General features: G+C 47.3%; 2 protein-coding genes across 2 annotated transcripts in view; both read right to left on the reverse strand.

The window, feature by feature from the left end:
• LOC147099771 (ferritin heavy chain B-like) overlaps positions 1-18376 on the reverse strand; it is a 74106-nt gene extending 55730 nt beyond the window's left edge. The window contains exon 1 of the mRNA XM_085969142.1: positions 18237-18376. Within this exon, the coding sequence (XP_085825268.1) occupies positions 18237-18338 (102 nt within the window). The 5' untranslated portion in view covers positions 18339-18376. The remainder of the gene's footprint in view (positions 1-18236) is intronic.
• On the reverse strand, positions 9185-12248 carry LOC147099778 (ferritin heavy chain B-like). Its single transcript, XM_085969162.1, has 4 exons — positions 12183-12248; positions 10333-10479; positions 9965-10090; positions 9185-9214 (listed from the first exon to the last, which is right to left on the reverse strand). The coding sequence occupies exons 1-4, from the start codon at positions 12246-12248 to the stop codon at positions 9185-9187; spliced, it is 369 nt and encodes a 122-aa protein (XP_085825288.1).
• Positions 18377-18669: the final 293 nt, after the last annotated feature.

The following is an 18669-nucleotide window of genomic DNA, read 5'->3' on the forward strand; positions in this document are numbered from 1 at the left end:
AAGTTCCAAATTATGACAAAACCAACATAAAAACCTTTAAAATTATAATTGAGTTCCCTGGATCCACTCTGCACTCCAGTCCCTCTGGTGCCCACCGGTTATGGAAAGCCTCAAAGGGAACCATCAGACACCGCGTGCTCCCTCTTCAGGGACACCCAGGCATTGGTTGTAGCCGCGGAAGGGAGGCGGGCAGCTGGAGCGAATACCCCCCCCATCGACCGCGCTCTGCCTGGACCAGTTGGGGGCCACCTTGCCCGGGTTAATTGAATCCTCCGTTGTTTGCGAGTCAGTGTCTTTTTAATAGTTCTGCGTGGTTCAGTGGGTTGGTCATTTTCAGGTATCTGCGGGTTTGAGGCAACATCCAACCAGATCAGTGAGTCTGCAAAGCGGGTCAGGTGAATTGAAAGAGCGTGTGATGAATGTGACAAACACAAGCGCTCAGAAGTAAGAGAGGAAATAGCAGAGGCTCTGACCATCATTTTCCAATTTTCTCTGGCAGAGGACTGGAGGACTGCTAACGTGGTACCGATGTTTGAAAAGGGACCATGTACAGCAGTCACCTCAAAGCACGGGAGAGGTACCACCAACGCTGCCTCTGCAAGATCCTGCAAATCCATTGGCAGGAGAGGCGCACCAACGTCAATGATCTCGCTCAGGCCAACATCCCCAGCATCGAAGCTTTGACCACGCTCGATGAGCTCCGATGGACGGGTCACAATGTCCGCATGCCCGATACGAGACTCCCAAAACAAGCGCTCTACTCGGAGCTCCGGCACGGCAAGAGAGCCCCAGGTGGGCAGAGGAAAGGCTTCAAGGACACCCTCAAAGCCTCCTCGAAAAAGTGTCACATCCCCACCGACACCTGGGAATCCCTGGCCCAAGACCGCACAAAGTGGAGTCGAAGAATCCGGGAAGGCGCCGAACACATCGAGTCTCTTCGCCGGGAGCAAGTGGAAGCCAAGCGCAGGCAGCGCAAGGAGCGCACGTCAACCCAAGCACCCCACCCACCCGCCCCTTCGACCACCGTCTGCCCCACCTGTGACAGAGACTGTAGGTCCCGCATTGGACTCATCAGTCACCTGAGAACTCGTTTTTAATGTGGAAGCAAGTCATCCTCGGTTCGGAGGGACTGCCGAAGAAGAAGAAGAAGAAGTTTAAAAATGGAGAATGGGATAGACTGAATAATTACAGGTCAGTCAGCCTAACCTCGGTGTTGGGAAAATTATTGGAAACTGTAGTGTATGTAACTGTTCTACCTTTAAGAGAACTATATTAGGTGTGGCACTACTTTATCCTGGCTGGGGTATACTGTAATACCGACGGTGACCACACCGGTATATAAGTGCTGTGGCAGAACTTATTGGGCAGATTCGCCCTGACTTCGAATAGTAAAGTCCTGTTTAAGTTACTCTTGTAGTCTGTGTATTACTTCGCTATACAACCCACAGACTTTACAGTGGCGACGAGTTCGATCTTACCCTGCGGCAACAATACTTCTGAAGAAGTAAACGAGCGTCGAGAAGAGGCACCCGCCCTCGTCGTTTTGCTGAGAGAAAACTCGAGTCTGCAGACCAAGAAAGGAGGAAGATTTCAAACACGAAGTCTTCCATCAGCAACAGGCACGGATTGTCCCTTCTGCCACGGTGGTGAGTGAGCCGATCAACACGAGAAGCAAGTCGGCCACGGTGACTGTGAGTAAAGGGAAAATAGAAACAAATAAACGGAGGATAAGGGCGGTGCACTCGACCACGGTCAAGGGGGAAAGGAGCCGGACAGAAGTCGGGCCCAGAGGCGCTGAGACTGGGGCAGCGTGGAGCAGAAGCCGCAGTACAAGCGGGCTGGGGAGCGTCGTGAGACGACTAGACCGCGACGGCGAAAAAGGCCGGACAAATACCGCGACCACGAGGCTCTGCGACCGGGATCGTAAGGCGCGGGAAGATATAAACATAAATAAGCCACGGAGAACTCAGCCGCAGCCGGGGAGGAAAGCACCGGACTGCGAGAAGCTGGGAGGCGCGATTGGGGTGAAAAAGGCCAGACAGTGACTGAGGCCACGAAGCGCTGCGACCGGATCGTAAGGCGCGGGAAGAGATAAAAATAAATAAACCGCGGAGAACGCATCCGCAGCCGGGGAGGAAGCACCGGACTGCGAGAGGCTGGGAGCAACGATTGGGTGAAAAAGGTCGGACAGTGACCGAGGCCACGAAGCGCTGCGACCGGGATCGTAAGGCGCGGGAAGAGATAAAATAAATAAATCGCGGAGAACTCAGCCGCAGCCGGGGAGGGAAGCACCGGACTGCGAGAGGGCTGGGAGGCGCGATTGAGAGCCGCGTGAGCGGGAGAGACAGAGCCCGAGCGAGAGCCGCGCGAGCGGGAGAGACAGAGCCCGAGGAAGACTGAGCGAGATCCAGCCCAGCGGCTGAAACTGTTCGCCGTCAACGGGTTGTACCCAGCACCGTAGAGACAGAGCCCGAGCGAGGGAGACTGAGCGAGATCCAGCCAGCGGCTGAGACCGTTCGCCGTCAAGGAGCTGTACCCAGAGCCGGTTGCCCGGCCGAGAGAAGGGAACGCGCTGAAGCCGAAGCGCAGGCTGCAAACCCCGAAAGCCAGCGGCTGTCGCCCGAGGGAAAAGCTTACCCCTCCTGCCAGGGGAAGAAAAGCGGGAACCGCCATCTTGAAAGTGGGCGGGGAAAGAAGATAAGCGCGGGAAACCGCGGGAAGCCGCCAGTAGGCGGAGAAAAAGACAGAAGCGGGAACCGCCATTTTGAAAGGGGCGGGGAAAGAAGATAAGCGCGGGGAAACCGCCATCTTGGAAAAAAAAAAGAGTTAAAGAAATATTTCGTTGTTGTTTATCAGGGAGGTGAAGATGCCTAAGCGTGGTAACATCAACGATTTCGATTCCGAGGTAGAAGATTGGGCCACGTATGTAGAACGCATTGAGATATATTGTGAGGCCAATAAAATAGAGGATGATGATAAAGCTATAACCTTGCTAAACTCGATGGGGGCGAAGACATACGGGCTATTGAAACATCTTCTAGCACCAGTTAAACCGACGGATCAAACCTTCGATAATATTGTTGCTGTTCTGAAGGATCACTTGAACCCCACACCGCTGATGTTGGCGGAACGATTCAAATTTTATGCGAGAACGCAACGGAAAGAGGAAAGCAACGCGGAATACTTGGTCGAACTGCGTAGGCTAGCGAAATACTGCCAGTTTGGAGGAAATCTGACAGAGGCATTGCGAGACAAGTTCGTGTGCGGGTTGTCGAAGGAAGGAACGCAAAAGCGACTGCTCGAAGAGAACGACCTTACACTGGATAGGGCTGTCCTTATTGCAGCATCACACGAAGCCGCAGCGAAAGGAACTGCGGAAATGCAGCTGAAGGCAGCGGTCCTCAGTGTGGATCAAATTACTTCGGGTGCAACGAAATGTTATCGTTGTGGGAAGACAACACACGACCAGAACCAATGCTGGTTTAAAAACCAGGACTGTAGGAAATGTGGCAAACTGGGTCACATAGCCAAAGTATGCCGGTCAGGGAAGAAGACCAACAATCAAAAAAAAAAAGCCATCACAGGAAAAGTACAACAAAGTACACAAGGTGGTTGAGAAGAGTTCAGATGAACAGAATTTGGATTCAGACCCAAGCGGCCAGGAACTGGGTAGTCTGAGAATTCATAATGTGAGTAAGGAAGCTGACCTACAAACTATCTGGGTCATGCTAAAAATAGCCGGAGTCCAAGTGAGAATGGAATTGGACACTGGATCAGCCCTATCAGTCATAAATCGAAGGGATTACAACCGGCTATTCTCACATATACCCTTGAGAGATACCAAGTTCGTATTGCAGACATACACGGGGCATAAAGTATACCCCATGGGAAAGATAAGAGTCAAGGTGAGAGACAGGGGCAAAGAACACCCCGGAATGGACTTATACGTACTACCTGAGGGAGGACCACCACTTCTAGGACGGGAGTGGATCAAGAAAATAGACATGGAATGGCACTACCTCAAAGCAATAACGAGTGAGGACTCGGGGCAGACAATCAGCTCAGACTCTGAAACGGATGACGATAAGACCAGCCCAAGCATGAAAGACAAGTCTAAAATGAACTTGCTGACTACGGTTGGTAGAACGAATGTGGGCATAAAGGCTTATGCTCCAGAGGAGAACAAAGTTTCAGAACAGAATTCCTCTGAACAACAACAACATAGCTTGACAGAGAATTCTGAGTCTGTTCAAGTTACAGACATATATATTACTGAGGAACATCGAGCTCGAACGCAAACTTATTTCAGATTACGACAGCAATTAGAACAATTGAATTGCCGTCTCGAGCAAGAGATGAAAGCAATGAAAAAGTTCTATGATACCGAATGGGAGAATCTGGAAAGACAACAGAAGCAGCTGGGGAAGAAAAGGGAGCAGGAGCACACAAACCGTCTGCACGAGGAGGCCAAACGAATCAAAGCTGATTCGGCTTCTGAAGGGGCGTGCTCCAACCCGGTGGAACAAGATGGGCCGCAACTGAAGGCACTGGTTAGCAGGTTGCAGGCAGAAAAAGCTGAGTTGGTCGACATGACTTCCGAGCTCCTACTGAAGTTGGGTGCAGCATCACCGGACGATTCATTTGTGGAAATTCGAATGATGGGGGCTGCGGATGATGGCGAAGTAGAAGCAGCAAAGGAGCCCCAGGACAAGGTTCTAAACAGCCCTGCAGCTAATGGAAAAGGGATGAGGACAGAAGAGTTAACAGTCAGCCAACTCGTCCAGGGCAAGGTTATAAACAGCCCTGTAGTTAATGGAAAAGGGATGATGGCAGAAGAGTTAACAGTCAGCCAACTCATTCATATGCTGAGGGATAAAACTCTAAAATGGGAAAAACTTAAATACGAGCCTCAATCTTCAAAGGGAAGGGAGCTCTCAAAAGTCATTGGAAGAGCTGAGGTGGCAACCCAGACTGAGAAGTCTGCAGCAGAACAGCCCTTGGATGCCAAAAGTACGCTGACGCACGGCAATGTAGAACAACAGAATACTGAAACAGCTACTTCAGTAGAGGGATTGAATAGTCCGATCAATCAATCTCCGAATGAAGTTGAATTATTGAAATCACAAATGAGGTCATTAGTAAAAGACTTGCAGGAAGCCCAGAAAAAGCGGGATGAATCTGAACGCATGATGAAGTCTCTTCAGGACAGATGTCGGGATTTGGAACAAAAGTCGGCTAACGTCCAGCTGGGTAAGGAGCAAATAGAAGACCCTCTCGCGGGCCTAGCTCAGGACGACACCGAATATTACCATGATCTGTTGAGTGACACTGAATATTACGAGGACCTGGTCTGCCCAGCTTGTGCCGAGAACTCCCAAAGTGCCGAAATCAGGATGAATCACTTAAAGTCTAAGGAACATAGGGAGATGGTGGCGTTACAGCTGGCAGCTGACAATGGAGCCCCGAGAGTCTCCAAGAAGCAAAAAAAGGAAAAGACGAAGCAGAAGATGATAACCATCTGAACCATTATTACCTCTACCCGATCACACACGTGGTCCCCCGAACGGAGCCAAATCAGTTGGAAAGTAGGAAAATTTCCCAAGGCAATCCAACTGTTTTTTGTTTGTTTTAAAAAGTCAGCAATGCTGGTTCAGAAGTGATGGAAGTAAAGCTGTTAAGTCTAGGGAAGGACTATGGGATGAGTCCCTCTAGCAAGTTGACCCGACTACACCACGGAGGCGTGGTCCGGACCGAGTCAAGAAGATCAGAGACTGAATCTGTGAACTGTTTCCCGCAGAGACTGAATCTGCAAACTGTTTCCGCAGAGACTACCTCTGTGAACTGTTGTAACATGAAGTTGGATATGTTATGATGTTATGTTAATGGGGAATAAGTATGTTGTAAGCTAAAAAGGGAGGATTGTAGTGTATGTAACTGTTCTACCTTTAAGAGAACTATTGTATGTAACCGTCCACCTTTAAGAGAACTGTTTTAGGTGTGGCACTACTTTATCCTGGCTGCTGTATACTGTAATACCGACGGTGACCACACCGGTATATAAGTGCTGTGGCAGAATTTATTGGGCAGATTCGCCCTGACCTTCGAATAGTAAAGTCCTGTTTAAGTTACTCTTGTAGTCTGTGTATTACTTCGCTATACAACCCACAGACTTTACAGAAACATTTCTGAGCGACAGGATAAATCTTCATTTAGAAAGACACAGATTAATCAGGGACAGTCAGCATGGATATGTTAAGGGAAGGTCATGTCTGACTAACTTCATTGAATTGTTTGAGGAGGTAACAAGGAGGGTCGATGAGAGTAGTGCGTTTGTTGTAGTCTATATGGATTTTAGCAAGGCTTTTGATAAGGTCCTGCAAGGCAGACTGGTCACAAAAGTAAAAGCCCATGAGATCCAAGGCAAAGGGGCAAGTTGGATCCAAAATTGGCTCAGAGGCAGGAAACAAAGGGTAATGGTCGAAGGGTGTTTCCGTGACTGGAAGGCTGTTTCCAGTGGGGTTCCGCAGGGCTCAGTAATGGGTCCTTTGCTTTTTGTGGTATATATCAATGATTTAGACTTGAATGTAGGAAGTATGATTAAAAAGTTTGCAGATGATACAAAAATTGGCTGTGTGGTTGATAATGAAGAAAGCTGAAGACTGCAGGAAGATATCAATGGACTGGTCAGGTGGGCAGAACAGTGGCAAAAGGAATTCAATCTGGAGAAGTGTGAGGTTATGCATTTGTGGAGGGCTAACAAGGCAAGGGTTAAATGGTAGGACACAGAGAAGTGCAGAAGATCAGAGGGACCTTGGAGTGCATGTCCACAGATCTCTGAAGTTAGCTGGACAGGTAGATAAGGTGGTTAAGAAGGCATACGGGATACTTGCTTTATTAGCCGAGGCATAGAATATAAGAGCAGGGAGGTTATGCTTGAAATGTATAAAACACTGGTTAGGCCGCAGCTAGAGTACTGCGTGCAGTCCTGGTCACCACATTACAGGAAGGATGTGATTGCACTAGAGAGGGTACAGAGGAGATTTACGAGGATGTTGCCTGGGCTGAAGAATTTTAGCTATGAGGAAAGATTGGATAGGCTGGGTTGTCCTATTTATCCCTCAAATAAAAACAGAAAATGCCGGAGACACTCGGCAGGTCAGGCAGCGTCTGTGAAGAGAGAAACAGAGTCAACGTTTCAGGTCGATGACCTTTCGTCAGAACTGGAAAAAAGCCGGAAATGGAACAGATTCTTAAGCAAGTGAAGAGGCTGGGAAAGGGGGGAGGGGAGGAAAGAACAAAAGGGACGGTCTGTGATAGGCAGGAGAGATTAAGAGACATTGAGAGATATTCAAGGCAAAGGGAGATGGTAATGGGACAGGTTAAGAAACAAAGGATGGCTCTAGATGAAGTGTAAATTGTGCTTTCTTTTAATATTAATCCCTCAACCAACATAACAAAAACAGATGATCCAGTCATTATCACATTGTTGTTTGTGGGAGCTTGCTGTGTGCAAATTGGCTGCTATGCTTCCTACATTACAACAGTGACTACACTTCAAAAAGTACTTCATGGGCTGTCAAGTGCTTTGAGACATCCGGTGGTCGTGAAAGGCGCTATAGAAATTCAAGTCTTTCTTTTCCCTAGTCTCATTCTTTTGTATTTTCCCACATTATATGCCATTTTCCACCCACCTATCCCGATCCCTTTGTATTTGTAGGTCCGCCTCACCCCCATTATTAGATTTATGCCAGCTTTAAATGATGGTTAACTGTGTATGTGTATTTTTGTAATGTTTTAAATATTACCTTTTGCACGAGTACATTCCATGTATTTGACATGTACTGGGGTAAGTCTGGTCTATCCGCCAGGGAAAGGATGTTTGAGTTAAGCTGACGGGATTGGGGGGATTGCAGGAAGAGAGAGGCAATCACTGGGTGTACTCTTTTTGAGCAACCCATAAACAAAGAGACTAACTAAACTCAAAACATTAAGTGAAACTTAACAAATTAAGTTGAAATTTGGTTGCTGGGTGATGAATCACTCCAGTCCCCACGGGGCCCACCGGTCGCAGGAGGCCTCGAGCGTGCCGGGTTCACCGCGTGCTCCATCTCCAGGGCCACCCGGGCGCGAACATGGCCGCGGAAGAGAGGCAGGCAATCCGGCTGAACGACCCCCCGGACCAATTGATGGCTTTTTTAGCCAGGCCCAGGCCGACAAGGGTGACTGTAGATCAGGAGCGTAGGACTGAAGTGCAACCAAAAAAATCGAGGAGCAGCCCCTTCAGGTAATGAAAGAGGGGCTACAACCTCTCACATTCTATGTAAACGTGAAACACGGACTCCTCCAGGCCGCAAAAAATGCAGGCGGCCTGGGAGTCCGTGAACCTATTTAAAACCATATTGCACAGGACCGCTCCGTGCAACACCCTCCAGGCCAAGTCCCCGATGGAACAAGGGAGGACTCCCGCGTAGAGAGCCCTCCATTGGGGACCTCCGCCACCGCCGGTCAGCAAGACGCCACGCCATGGCGTGTGCAGACAGCAGACGGCAAGTGGAGTGTGTGTGCAGGAGCAGCCCGTACAGGAAACTCCTCCGCGCGGAATGAAAAGGCATGGAGGGTCTTTCCTCGAGACGGCGCAAGTTGTGAGGAGCCGGTTCCCGAGGAAAGTTTCGGGGCCGGGTGCCGATTAGGAACTCCGTCTGAACGGGGGTAATCTCGGACGGGATCGCCCCCGTGCTTAAGCCGCCTCGATACACCTAGTGGAGCCGGGGCCCAGTGCCACTTTCACCGACTCGGTGGCTTTGACTGTGAGCCGGACGTTGGCCCAGGACAGGCGCCGCGCCAGCTCCTCCGGCACCATCCAGACCGCTCCTCCGCCATAGAGCAGATCCCCGACTCTGGTCACCTTGCCAGGCACAGCCCTGCACTCCGCCAGCCACCCGAACCCACAGTCGTGGAGGTGCGGATTCCTGAGCAACGGCTCCCGCAGGAGAGCCGCCGCTCCCGACGGGGGGAGAGCTCCGCCTGGAAGCGACGTAGTTCCAAACCCATAGCAGTTCCTGGTAGAAGACAGGCAGCTCCCGCAGGCTGGCACACATGCCGCCCACTTTCACAAACAGGAGCTGCGTGGCGTAATTGAGGCCGTGCAGCTGGTGGAAGAAATACGTCGCCAACGCACACCATCTCAGAGGACACAGCCCAGCGTAGCTCTTGTCTGAAGACAACCAAATGTTACCCGAAAATAAGCAACCACTCAAATTTACAAGGAGACAAAATCCAGTCCAATGTTGAACAGTTTATTTACAGTTAGTGACAGTTGATATTAGAGCCCAGGTCTCACAGCTCTTTGTACAAAGTCACACAACCCATCATTCCCTGAAGGACAGGGTCTCCCACACAATTATATAAACACGAGTACTGAACACAATAAGCTTCAGTCACTCTCCCCCAAGCTGTGCTTGTCAAACAGGTACTCTCCCATGCCATTCTCAGGGGCTCCCAGTCTCTTCAAGTTGGTGATGTGATCTCCAAGCTTCTTGATTATCTTCACTTGCTCATCCAAGTAGTGGGTCTCCAGGAAGTCACACAACTGAAAGAAACAGTGAAACTAGTTATGGCCAGTAGCAGATATCAAGGAACATCCAAGCTCCCCCCACTTCCTCTAGAGTTGGTATTTTAATCCTCTTGGACTGGAGGATAGTCAAGTGGTGTAATTGAGATGATGTAAATTTGCTCAAATGATCTAGTAATTCCTGTACAATAGATGCTTAGATCCTGGAACCACTGCGACACACTTATTCTCAATGTCCACATAAGGCCAACTGTCCCATCCTCACCCCAACCCCCTTAAGAACCCAGGAGACACCCCAACACAAAGCGATTGGGCATGTAGATTGTTGAATCGGCTCAAGGACAGCAAGGTTCCACCACCTCCAACATACCCAAAAACCCACCAAGAACTTACATGAGGGTCAGTGCTCCCAGTGGAGAGTTTGTGCAGATCCAGCAGACTCTGGTTGACATTCTTCTCCATCTGCAGAGCTCTCTGCATCACCTCCACACCATTGCTCCACTCATCCTGCTCTGGTTTCTGAAGGTGAAAGTCACAGTTCACTTACAATGAATTAAACAAAAAAGACACAAGACAGCACAAGGAAAACAGGGGTGAAAAGCAGCCAGAAATCCATGTTACCATGAACCAATGTGTCACAGGAATATAGAATTACAGCATTAAGCCACCAGAACCATGGATTCAAATTGGAACTAAATGCTTTAGAAAGTATTGGAAACAAGGGGAACCCAACAGAAGGCCACTCATTTATTGAATCCAACCTTGATGTCCTCCAAGATGATTCGGCCTCCACGCCGATTCTGGAATTTCATCAGCTTCTCAGCATCCTCGTGTTTCTCATGTGACTGCTCCTTGAGGAACTCGGCAAAGTGACGCAGGGCAACATCATCCCGGTCAAAGTAATAGGACTGTGGAGAGAATTTTAAACAGCTTCATCAGACCTAGATCTTCATATACAATGCAAGATTATATTTACCCCTAGTTAGCTAGTGAGTTCTTAATCTTGCAAAAATAGATAGAACCATAGAAGATAGGAGCAGTAGTAGGCCATTCGGCCCCTTGAGACTGTTCCAACGTTTAGTGAGATCATGGCTGATCACCCAAACAAGTACCCTGTCCCTGGCTTCTCCCTTGATCCTGAAGATACCATTGGTTAACTAGCAAAATGCAATTCACTTCACTAATCTGAACATGTTGGCCAGCTTCTCCTCCCAAGAACCAGGATGAAACAGTCAACCAACAAATAAAAACTATAAACTACAGTTCAGGATTATATTTCATGACCAGTCAAACTGAACTCTGCTGCTGGATAAGTAGTCCCTCCTCTACTTCCTGTCATTCAGATGAGATGTTAAACAGAGGCCCTGTCTGTCCTCAGGTGGATGTGAAAGATCTCAAGGCACTACTTCAGAGAACAGGGGAGTTCTCCAGATTCCCAGGCCAATATTTATCCCTCAACCAAAACAGATGATCTGATGAGTCTCATTGTTTGTGCAAGCTTACTGTGCACAAATTGGCTGCTGCATTTCCCACATAACAGGTGACTTCATTGACTACCTCCCAAAGTGCCTTGTAGCCAAAGAGATCTAGGCACAGTGAACAAGGCTTCAACACCAGGATTCCCAGAACTTCACTTCCAGTTAAAGAGAAAGCTAGTGAGGACCTGCCATCATGTCACTCACTACAGTCACCCCACTGAAACTGAACTTTGTTTCATATCAACAAGCACCAACAGTCACTTGACCAGGTTTGTGCTCTTCTGTTACAAACTCAGGCAGCAGCTGAGCTCGTTCCATATATTAAACCTGCTCAACAGAGTGCAGCTGCTACAAGGAGCAGGCCATCAACACAACAAGCTCACCCTGAAGTACTCACTGCTCAAAGATTGCTTCCCCAGGTCAGGAAGTCAAGAGAAATATAGTTGAAAGCCAGTTCATGGAACTACAGAATGTCCAGCTTTTAAGAATACAGCAACAAGGAATACAAGACTCACCATGGAAAGATAAACATAGGAGGAATAGAGCTCCATGTTAATTTGCTTGTTGACAGCATCCTCACAGTCCTTGTGGTAGTTCTGACGTACTTGGGAGGCCATCTTCACTATTTCCTGTTATACTATTACTGCTCACTAGCACCTAGAAAGTTCAAAAACTAACCCTTTCTAACTCAAGCTCTTGTATTTATACTACTGGGACAGCCTGCATTCAAACAAGGAATGATTGACAATCCCTGAGAGCCAATCAGGAATCTTTCCTGAATCCAGGCACCAATTAACAAAGGAGAGGGGGTGTGGGGGAGGAGGGGGTGAGACCCAGAGCCAATCAGAGCTATGGAAAACCGGCAGGTTTGGGAGATCAGTCTCGGTGATGTCACTGCTTTTGGGTTCCTTGACCTTCTTCAAATCGGAAAGTCTCTCGTTGTTTGATGCTCTCATTTGAATTAAATGACAATTTGCTGCTTTCCAAAAGCTCAAGGTGCTGAGAATCATCCTTCGCTATCGATGAATTTTCCTACAATTGTTCCTTCATCGTCGCTGGGTCAAAATCCTGGAACTCACTGCCTAACAGCATTGTGGGAGTACCTTCACCGCACGGAGTTCAAGGCGGCTCACCCCCACCTTCTCCAGGGCGACTCGCGCCGAGCAATACATTCTGGCCGTTGACAGCGACGCCCACATCCCGTGAATTAATATTCTAAAAATGGAATCAATTGATTGGAAACATCTTTGTGTGTTATGGAACATACACCAGAGTATTATTCATTTCACATTTTCAGATTCTGTAGAACCGGGACCCATGAGGCTTGACTTTCCATTAAATATTTCTCCCCATCACACAATCCCTTCGAATGTAAAGACAGAAATTTCTCTTCCAGAAAAACAGGCATGTTCCCGATGGCGGGGAGTCCAGAACCAGGGGTCACAGTCTAAGGATAAGTGGGAAGCCATTTAGGACTGAGATGAGGAGGAATTTCTTCACCCAGAGAGTGGTGAAGCTGTGAAATTCTCTGCCACACAGGGCAGTTGAGGAAAATTCATTAAATATATTCAAGAAGGATTTGAATATATTTCTTGAGGCTAAAGGGATCAAGGGATATGGGGAGAAAGCAGGGACAGGGTACTGAATTTGGATGATCAGCCACGATCTCATTAAATGGCTGAACAGGCTCGAGTTGCCGAATGGCCGACTGATGCTCCAATCTTCTATGTTTCTCTGTGTATTTTCTAGCCCGTCACTCGGGGAGCTGCTACCAGGGCTGTGCTTCTTTGTAGTCAGACTGTAGGAAATGTATCGGCACGGAGCGGGGTGAACGTCGACCTCATAGATTTTGTGAGATGCAAACAGTTACCATTAGTGCCGTTCTGACCTCAGTGCGGGGAGTGCTTGCAGCCGAACCGCACCCGAGTTCAACGTGTTAAATTGGTATAGAACCTCGGTTAGACTACACTTGGAGTACGGTGCACGGTTCTGGTCTCCATAGAATCATAGAATAGTGCAGCACAGAAGGAGGCCATTCGGCCCATCGAGTCTGTCCCGGCTCGTTCAAAGAGCAATCCAGTTAGTCCCACTCCCCCGCTCTTTCCCCAGGAACCTGGAATTTTTTCTACTTCAAGTATTTATCCAATTCCCCTTTGAAGGCCACTATTGAATCTGTATCCACCGCCCCATCAGGCAGCGCATTCCCAATCCTAACCACTCCTTGTGCAACAAAGTTTTTCCTCCTGTCGCCTCTGGTTCTTTTGCGAATCATCTTAAATCTGTGTCCTCTGGTTATCGACCCTTCAGCCATTGGAAACAGTTTCTCTTTATTTACTCTATCGAAACCCTTCATGATTTTAAACACCTCTATCAAATCTCCTCTTAGCCTTCTCTGCTCTAAGGAGAATATTACAAAAAGGATATAGAGGCACTGGAGGAGGTGGAAATTTGATTTACAAGGATGATAGCAGAACTGAGAGGTTATATCGATCAGGAATGACTGAACAGGCTGGGGCTCTTTTCTCTAGAAATAAGAAGGCTGAAGGGTGACCTAATAGAGGCCTTTAAAATGATGAAGGTGTTTTGATAAGGTAGATGGAAAGAAAATGCTTTCACTTGTGGTCTTTTGTGGTTGCACAATTTATCTGCAGCTTAAGAAAATGTCAAGTAAAGTTTATCAACTTAAATTAAAGTAACATCGGCCAGGGATCAGTTGTCCCTCCTTTTGGTTGTACAATTTATCTGCAAATTTAAGGAAAACGTCAAATAAGGCTTATCAACTTAGATTAGAATGACACCGGCCGGGCTGACGATGCACTCCAGTCCCCGCGGCGCCCACCGGTCTCGGAAGGCCTCGAGCGTGCCGGCGGACACCGCGTGCTCCATCTCCAGGGCCACCCGGGTGCGAACATAGCCGCGGAACAGAGGCAGGCAATGCTTTCGCTTGTGGGGGAGTCCAGAACTCGGCCATAAATATAAGATAGTCACTAATAAATCTAACAGGGGATTCAGGAGCAACTTCTTCAGTGGTTAGAATGTGGAACTCGTTACCACATGGAGTAGTTGAGGTGAAGAGCAGAGATGCATTTTAGGGGAAGTTTGCTAAAAAAGGAATAGAAGAATATGCCGATCGGATTAGATGAAGAAGGGCAGGAGGAGGCTCGTGTGGAGCATAAACACCGGCACGGAGCAGTCGGGCCGAATGGCCTGTTTCTGTGCTGTAAATTCAATGTAATTCTTAAAACTTGGGCGCCTGTAAAGTTTTTCACATCGAGTGAGCTGAAGACTTTGTTTTGTCTGAAACATGAAGCCGTCAAACTCATCCCGACTTGTAGAATTGTGGCTCATCGTCGTGTGAAATGTGGGGACTCCGATACCCCAGAAATGCCTCAGAGATGCAAAGACATCAACGTGGAATGGCTGAAGACGGCAATTTCATTGCAGCCGGTGCAGTTCTCAGCTAAGTTCCTAAATTAACGTGTAAACACTGGCGTGTTGCAGCTGCAGCATCATCAACAGTTGAATCCATGCCTGGGGGTGAAGGACACAAATGGAGATGCAGTAGGATTTGGAAAGGATGATTGCTATTTGGTATGAACTGCACAATGGGCCTGAATACCAATCAATACATTTATGGAGGAGCTGCTGGTATTGGGTTTATACATTGATGGAACAGGCAGGGAGGGGGGAAAAGAATTTCAGGAAAAGTATCTATTTAACTTGGGGGTTGTACTTTGTTCATTTAATGAAATACATTTACTCCTTCCAGAAGGATTATATTTTGTGGGAATACAGTTCCACATGGATTCCTCATCCTTCAATACCTTACCCAAGACCATGAGTGTTGGCAGGTTGGTCAACCATGGTGGGGGAGGAGAGGGGTCCCAGAACAAAGCCCAATAGGGTATTCACACTTTCCTAGTAAGATATCTTTGGAATTCTCTACCCCAGAGCACTGTGGATGCTGAATCATTGCCCTTCGTTTGCAACACAAGATTGAAGTATTTGCAAGAAATACCTACAATTGAAAGGAGATCTTTCAACCTGTGTCTGAATATCCAAGTTAAATATAGTCAAATTACAGCAGCAAAAAAAAAATTCATATGACTGTTCCCATTGGCAGAAGGTTCAAGAACCAGAGGCCACCAATTGAAGGTGATTGGCAGGAGGCCCAAAGGCAACATGAGGAAAAACATTTTTATGCAGGGAGTGGTTAGGATCTAGAATGCACTACCCGCGGGTGGTGGAGGCTGATTCAATCGTGGCTTTCAAAAGGGAACTAGAAAATACCAGAAAGAAAAAAATTGCAGGACTACAGGAAGAAAGGGTGGGGGAGTGGGATGAGCTGAAATGCTCCTGCAGAGAGCCGGTACGGGCTCAACGGGCCGAATGGCCTCCTGTGCTATAACCATTCTATGACCGAATCCCATGACAACACTGCTGCACAGCCGAGTGTAATACTGGAAATGTCACCAAGTTATGCTAACTGGAACAAAAACTACTAAAATTTACAAAGAGTCAAAATCCAGTCCAATATTGAACAGTTTATTTACAGTTAGTGACATTTCACATTAAGAGCCCAGGTCTCTCAGCTCTTGTACAAAGTCACAAGCCATCATTCCCTACAGGACAGGAGTCTCACACACAATTATAAATACAAGTACTAAACACAATAGGCTTCATCCCTGCAGTCACTTCAGTCACTCTTCCGCCAGGCTGTGTTTGTCAAACAGGTACTCTCCCATGCCATTCTCAGGGGCTCCCAGTCTCTTCAAGTTGGTGATGTGATCGCCAAGCTTCTTGATCATCTTCACTTGCTCATCCAAGTAGTGGGTCTCCAGGAAGTCACACAACTGGAAAAAGAGGGAAACTAGTTATGTCCAGCAGCAGATTTCAAGGAACATCCTAGCTTTCCCCTGAGTGTTTAATCCTCTTGGACTGCAGGACAGTCCAGTGGTGCAATTGAGATTAATGGAATTACTGCATCATTAGATTAAACTTCCTGCACAATAGGGGCATAGATCCTAGAATCACTGGGACACATTTACTAGTCAATGTCCACAGTAGGCCAAGCTCCCACCAATCAAAAACCTAAGAAGCACCAACACAAAGCTATTGGGCATGGAGATCTTTTGAATAGGCTCAAGGTTCCACCACCTCCAATTTAACAAATGCCCACATTACAGCATCAAGAACTTACATGAGGGTCAGTCCTCTCAGTGGAGAGTTTGTGCAGATCCAGCAGACTCTGGTTGACATTCTTCTCCAGCTGCAGAGCGCTCTGCATCGCCTCCAGACCATTGCTCCACTCATCCTGCTCTGCTTTCTGGAAAGGGAAATACAGACAGTTCACTGTACAATGGATTAAACAAACTAGTATTGAAGGAAATTAGGGGTGCAAATGTCTACTCTTACCATGAATCAATGTGTTAGAAGAAAATAGAACTACTGCATTAAGCCAACACAACTACCGGAGTCAAATAACAGATGTATTTAAGGGGAAGCTAGATATGTACTAGGGAGAGGTGTATAAAAGGATATACAGATAGGGTTAGATGACACACGGTGGGAACTGGTTCGTGGAGTATAAACTCTGTCATGGACCCACTTGGCCTGTTATAAATTGGAACCAATTGCTTTAGAAAGTATTTGAAACAATCAGTCCGAGGGGTTCCAGACAGAAGGTCACTCGTTTATTGAGCCAAACCTTGATGTCCGCCAAGATGATTCGGCCTCCACGCCGATTCTGGAATTTCATCAGTTTCTCCGCGTGCTCCAGTTCCTCGTGTGACTGCTCCTTGAAGAACTCGGCAAAGTGACGCAGGGCAACATCATCCCGGTCAAAGTGGAAGGACTATGGAGAGATCAGAAAAGTCGTTGTGTATCTCATAGCAGACCTATCATGGTTATTGTACATAAAGCCAACCTGGATTTTGCTTTCTTTCAAAGGGTTCAAGTCTCACTGAACTTGTTGTACATTAGCACAGGCCTACTTCCTTCACTAACCTGGTAGAGTGGACAATCTGACCCCTAGCAATAGGGAAACTGGCCAATGGAAATGGCAAAAAAAAGAGGCAACATGAGCAAACTCAAGTGCATGAACTGCCTGAAAAAGGGTGGTGGGAGCAGATTAAATAGTAACTTACAATTATTGGCCCAGAGCTATTGCCAAGGGGCATTAGAAGCAAACCCATTAAAGTCTAGTCACAGTGCACAGATCATGTAGTACATCAAAGAGGAGACACTGGTCTGAGTCTTACTGGCTACATTCATCCCATGGAACTAAAATTACCACAAGCAGCATTAATTTGGCAACTTCAACACTAATCAAGGCATTTCAGAGGAGAACCAGATACCAAGGAATAAAGGTTCATAAGCCTTCAGAATTTGAAGTGCTTGGTCAAGGTCAAGAAGTAGGAAAGCAGAGGAGTTAAGGGAGAGTTCCCCTGAGTAGGGTCAAAGTGGCTGAAGGATTTACCACCATTAAAGCAAAGGGAGTTAGAGAAAAGACAGAAGGGCACAAACTGATACTTAAAACTAGGAGATTAAGAATATTAGGAACAGGAGTAGGCCATTCAGCCACTCAAGCCTACTTCACCATTCAATTTGATCATGGCTGACCTGTAGCTTTACTCCATCCCCCTCGAGACCCTTACCCAACAAAACCATCTGTCTTGAAAGCTCCAATTGTCCCAGCATCCACAGCTAGGAGGTGGGGGGAGGAGAAAGCAGGTAAAGAAAGTGTTCCAGATTTCCACCACCCTTGTGAAAAAGTACCTCCTGACTTCCCTCCTAAATGGGCTACTTCTAATTTTAAGATTACATCCCCTCATTGCAAAAGCGAAGTAGGGAAAGGCCATGGAGTGATTTAGAAGTGAGGATAACAATTCTGATTTACACACTTTGAATGCAGAGTGTATTCCAAATATAAACTTCAACACCACACTCACAAGAGCCCAGGAAAGAGAGAGTCATTAAGATACTCAGAATATGGTTCAGTTACTGCAAGGACCAGAGAGGCAGTTTTTTAATTAATGCACAAGATGATAAATTGCATTATATTAATTATAGCTTTAAAAATGAATTTACTGTGCATAGATTGAGGGGTGGGCTAGATACAGCACAGAATTTAGTAAAGTAACATTACATAGACTCCACTATGAAGTGGTCAGAAATACAAGAGTCACCATGGAGAGATAAAGATAGGAGGAATAGAGCTCCATGTTGATCTGCTTGTTGACAGCATCCTCACAGTCCTTGTGGTAGTTCTGACACACTTGAGAAGCCATCCTAATTATTAGTTTTATTTTAAAAATCTAAGCTTTGTTGAAGTAAGAAACTGAAATTTAACCAACCTCCTAAACTCCTAGTATTTATACGGCTGGATAATCCAGGGTGTAGCCGCCTAGATGATGAGTGACATTCCTCAATACCCAATCAGAAGTGGCAGCCTCTCTGGGCACCAATCAAGTAAAGGGAGGAGGGGAGATGACTCCCAGAGCCAATCAGAACTTTGAAGGGAATCCGCGCGGAGACCCGCGCCTATTACGGGGCTCTGTTCTCTCCGGATCCGTCCAGCGAGGATGCGCACAGAGTTTTGTGGGAGGACCTGCTGAAGGT

The sequence above is a fragment of the Somniosus microcephalus genome, chromosome 28 (genome assembly GCF_052327205.1).
Source record: "Somniosus microcephalus isolate GS21.2 chromosome 28, FLI_Smic_1.0, whole genome shotgun sequence".
Lineage (NCBI taxonomy): Eukaryota > Metazoa > Chordata > Chondrichthyes > Squaliformes > Somniosidae > Somniosus > Somniosus microcephalus.

Bases quoted from the DNA above. Each gene is read 5' to 3' on its own strand.
- LOC147099778 (XM_085969162.1), bottom strand. From the start codon at position 12,248: ATGTGGGCGTCGCTGTCAACGGCCAGAATGTATTGCTCGGCGCGAGTC. The intron at 10,480-12,182 runs GTGAGCCGCCTT...TTCTCTCCACAG, and splicing joins TCGCCCTGGAGAAGGTGGGG to TCCTATTACTTTGACCGGGA. The intron at 10,091-10,332 runs GTTGGATTCAAT...TTTCACCTTCAG, and splicing joins TCATCTTGGAGGACATCAAG to AAACCAGAGCAGGATGAGTG.